General features: G+C 43.6%; 1 protein-coding gene across 1 annotated transcript in view; it reads right to left on the bottom strand.

Annotated features, from left to right (window-relative positions):
- The window catches only part of MILR1 (mast cell immunoglobulin like receptor 1), a 12,808-nt gene that overhangs the window by 1,750 nt on the left and 6,278 nt on the right, over window positions 1–4,780 (bottom strand). Inside the window, exons 3-4 of the mRNA XM_006912423.1 lie at window positions 2,660–2,935; window positions 1,526–1,636 (exon numbers count right to left, since the gene is read on the bottom strand). Of these exons, the coding sequence (XP_006912485.1) occupies window positions 1,526–1,636; window positions 2,660–2,935 (387 nt within the window). The remainder of the gene's footprint in view (window positions 1–1,525; window positions 1,637–2,659; window positions 2,936–4,780) is intronic.

Raw genomic sequence — 4,780 nt, forward strand, 5'->3', positions numbered from 1 at the left:
GGTTTTAAAAAGATGTGGTGGTGTGTGCAGAAAAGAAAAAAATGTGTGAGAGGTATAAATTTTGACATATATTTTCAGGTTTCATGGCAGCTGAGTCCCCTGTCTTCTCTGAATTGTAACTCTCTAGAGATGGAGGGAGGGACAAGAGCCTAACATTTATCACTTAGTTCTCTGCCCAGTTGTGACAGTGTCTCCCATGACCCCATTCTACAGGTCAGAATGCTGAGACTCAGGCAGGTGAAGGAGCCTGCCCAATGCCCCTTGGCTCACTGGTGAGTGCCAGTGCTGAGACACAGACTGTCTTTTGTGTGCATTTTGATATTCTTCCATACTTGTGTGCCAAATGAAAAGGCCATCTTGAAATCTTAACTAGAGGTGGCCATAAGATGTGACTAGTGAAAAGCAGTAACTGGGGCTTGATGCAGCACTTAAGGCGGGGAAGAGAGGAAGGACAGTCTCGTTTGTCTTCACGTACTGAGCATCCTACAAGTGGCAGACCCAGCGAGGATGCTGAAATATACAAGACAGAGCTCTTGCCTTTGCAGAACCGGCAATCAGGATCTGCTACATCATTTTGCAGGGCTCAGTGCAAAGTAAAAATGAGGGGCCTCTTGTTAAAACTTATTAAGATTTGTATACCGATGTTCATCGCACACTATTCACAATAGCCCAAAGGTGGAAGTAACCCATGAGTCCATTGATGGATGAATGGATAGACAAAGTGAAGGTGTATATCTATATCTATAGCTATATCTCTATAATGAAATATTCTCCAGATTTAAAAGTGAAGGAAATTCTGACACATGGATTGTGGACATTATGCTAAGAGAAATAAGCTAGTCGCAAAAGAATAAATACAATATGATTCCATTTATATGAGGTCCTAAGTAGTCAAATTCATAGAGACAGAAAGTAGAATGGTGGTAGCCAGGGGGCTGGGAGGAGGGGGAAATGAATAGTGAGTTAGTGTTTAATGGAGGCAGAGTTTCAGTTTTGTAAGATGAGAACAATTCTTTGGGTAGATAGTGGTGATGGTCACATACCAATGAGAATGTACTTAATGCTACTCAACTGTGTACTTAACAGTGGTTAAGATGGTACATTTTATTGTTCTCTCTCTCTATATATATATGTGTATACACACACACACATATATATATATGTTTTACCACAATTAAAAAGTAATTTTAAAGAGAAAAAGAAGTATCAAGAATTTCAAGACAGTGACAGCAGAGCATTTAACTGAGCGCGGGGCTCTTAGCACACGGGGCCCTGTGTGATCTCACAGGTCGAATACCCATGAGCAATCTGTGTAAGAAAAGCTCTTACTGGAGAAACAGGAACTATCTTACATGTGCACCATACAGCAAGTCTATTTCATTTACCTTCCCCTTTTGCAGCTTTTTCTTCTTTACATTTTTTTCACATCCATTTCCGATCCCCCTTTCCCTTCCTCTTTACCCTCTTCCCTGCTGTCTGTATCCGAAACCCATGGAAAACCTGATAAATCTCCTAAAGAACTTACTTGTTTTGTACTTTGGTAGTATCCAAAATGCCAGAATTAAGATTATTACGATTAGCACCAGTAATAACCCTGGAAGCAGTAACTGCAGGCAGAAAGGACAGCTGTCTCCGCCTGGAAGAAGACAGCATTCACTGGTCACCATACTGCTTTCTTTTCCAATGACATGAAGCTGTGAAGTGTTCTAGAGAGGGCAATCATGGCTGTCTTTCAAGTTAACCAGTGGACTGTGAACCCCAGTGCCTGTACTGCTATGGACACCTGCAACTCTTGAGAGTTGGCAGCATGGGGAGAGGCCGCCCCAGCTCCGGCCTCGCCCCCTTCCCACCCAGGCCCTGACCTGAACCCTAAGGGGCCTCACATGCATGGGGACCTCCCCAGCCTGCACGTCCGAACGCCATTCATGCCCCACATGAGCAGCAGCCTTGAGTCGGGTCCAGGAATGCTCACATCCTCACTGTTCACCCTTGGGAGGATGAGCTGGGAGAGAGGCTTGTGTGGGCCCTGTTAGGTGAGTTCTGATCAGATTGGGTAGAGAATTCAGGTCCAGGTACCCAGAGTGTGGTATAGAAAAATAAGGATATAGCGTCTAGGTAGCCATATTCCCATGGCCCCCTGGACTCCTCAGCCTGTGGGAAGGTAAGCAGCCAAGAAGCACCAGAGCAATGCCCTTCAAAACACAAGGTTAGGACAGGGGGCCCTCTAGCCCCAAGCTAAGGATGGTACTGGAAGTCTAGCCTCACCAAGCATTAGCAGTGGAGCAATAAAGAGCCAAACGAGCAGGCATGGGTCTTAGAAGTCAATTAAAAACAATGAAAAGCAAAAGGAAATCAAGAGATCTGGCAGCTCCCAAAGAGATGCAGTTTCTAAGGAGATTGCTTAGGGCCTGGGTAGTGGATGGTCAGGGCAGGAAGCAGGGTCAGGTCTGGTGGTCTCACTACAAGCAAGGTCCTTTCCTGCCCCAGCATCTAGGCTTTTTTCTGTGATTTGTTTTGTTTTTCCAAAAAGTGGAACCGTCAGAGTTCGTGTGGACCCTACCAAAGGAAAGGCCCTTGGAAGCAGGTGGCCAAAGTGGGAAGTGGACAGGCAGAAGAAATTTCTAGAAGCAAAGCCAAAAAGAGCTCAGGTAGCCCTTACCTGTTGAGGGCATGGTGAAGGATTGACTGTATTTTGCATGGTCAGGCAATCTGTTTCTAGCTTTACACCTGTATTCTTCCTTTTTTCCAGTGTTCTTCTTGGTTAAATTAAATTCAGCAGGCTCCCTGACATACTTGGAAATAACTGGTGACACGGCGATGTCATTTTTAAAGAAAGTATAATTGATGGGAAGAGAGCCATTGAGCGAGATGCAGTGTAGTGTTATATACTGGTCTGTTTCTGTCCGAATGTTCAGCATTGGTGTGGTCACTGGGTCTAGAAAAATGAAAGTATGTGTTACAGGGATAGGCAGATTGGGTTCACTTACTCGGTCACAAACATGAACTGAATCTCTACTCTAGTCCTGCTGTTGATCCCCAAGATGAATGACACCCTTCTTGAGAAGTTAAGAAGCTTGCAGCCCAGTGAGAAAGGCCAGTGAGTATGTGGCTAAGCAGGAAGTAACCTTGATAAATAGATTCAAGGGAACTTCTCGACAGGAAATGTGTGGATCTGATAGGCTGTCAGGTCATACCCTATTTTGTGGAAGAATCCAGCTATATGATTTATTATGTAATTCATTAATAAAACAGTATTATAGAAAAGGAAGGATAGTTGTTGAGCATCATGTGTCAGGCTCCCGACCTACTTCATCTCATTCCACTTCGCAACAGTACGACAAAGTGGATATATCACGCTCATTCCACAAATGAACCAATTGTGATCCATAGAGTTTAAGTAACTTGCCTAAGGTCGCACAGTAAATGGCAGAGCCAGGGCCGACTTCCAAGAAGATTTTTTTTTTTACAATGTAAAAAAATATGGGGACCAAAGTATAAATAAAATCAAAGAAAATAATTTAAGAGTCTCCTTACTCCACTCCTTCCCCAAGCAGGAATCCCTGTGGCAGCATCTTTGACAGAGTGGCACCCAGTGATGGTGGCCTCAGAGAGCAGCTTTGGGAATAGCACCAATAGGACACTCTTCCTATGGAACTGAAATCTACCTTTATAATTCAGGAAAGAGGTGTTGAAATTTATGTAGAAGCAGAGACTCCTCTCTGAGACGGGAATGATTCAAACTGGACCAAGGATTGATATCTGAAATAACTGGAAAAATGTAAACTTTCCTGAGGGTCTGTAACAGGACCAGGAAAGGGCATTACAGCATCACAGTGATCAGGGTATAGGAGTTGCTACTATGCGATAAACCAGTGATCAAAAAAAAAATTCAAGGAGTCCTTGAAGGCTCATTCAGCTGCCACCTTCCTAATAAGACTTTTCCTAAATCTGCCAGATAGATGTGCTCCGTCCTCCTCTGCCTCCTCTAGCCCTTGGTCTCATCCTCATATTATTTTTTTCTACTTTTTATTTCATGATTCACTTGGATGTTTCATGGTCACCTCAAGTATAACCTGTTTGAAAGTGAAATCCAGTTAATCTGCTAGTTAATGAATCCATCAGTAGGTAAATAAACATATATTAAAATCCTATTCTTTTAAAAAAATCCATTCACTCATTCATTCATTTTACCATGCTAAGAACAGTTAACACGAGATCTACCTTCTTAAAAAATTTTAAGTGCACAGCACAGTATTGTTAACTCTGGGCAGACTGTTGTGCAGCAGAATCTCTAACTTCTACATCTTGCATAAACAAGACTTTATACCCACTCTCCATGCCCCCATTATTCATTTTTGCCCATCTCAGTAAATGGCACGACTCAGCATTTGCTGGTCACTTTAGACATCTGGCAGCCATTCTTGTGCTATCTTCCCTACCTGTGATTCCAAATCTAATCATCCAGTAAGTCCTATTGTTTCTTCCTCCAAAATATTTCTTGAATCCATCTACATCTGTCCATCTCCACCATCGTTTGTCTCCTGGATGACTGCAGGGGCCTCCCAACCAGTCCCCTACGTGATCCACTCTGGCCCTGAGCCACCTAGATTGAATTAACTTCCAAGATAATAAATTGGGTCATAGGCCTTGCCTGACTTGGCCCCGCCTCCCTCTCCAGTCTCACTTGGAGTTACACTCCCCTCATCTGACCTTCAGCCATACTGGCCTTCCCAACCAGCCAAGTTCTTTCTCCAGCTGGAGCCTCTGCATAGACTATTGT

The sequence above is a fragment of the Pteropus alecto genome, unplaced genomic scaffold (genome assembly GCF_000325575.1).
Source record: "Pteropus alecto unplaced genomic scaffold, ASM32557v1 scaffold134, whole genome shotgun sequence".
In the NCBI taxonomy this organism is placed as follows: Eukaryota; Metazoa; Chordata; class Mammalia; order Chiroptera; family Pteropodidae; genus Pteropus; species Pteropus alecto.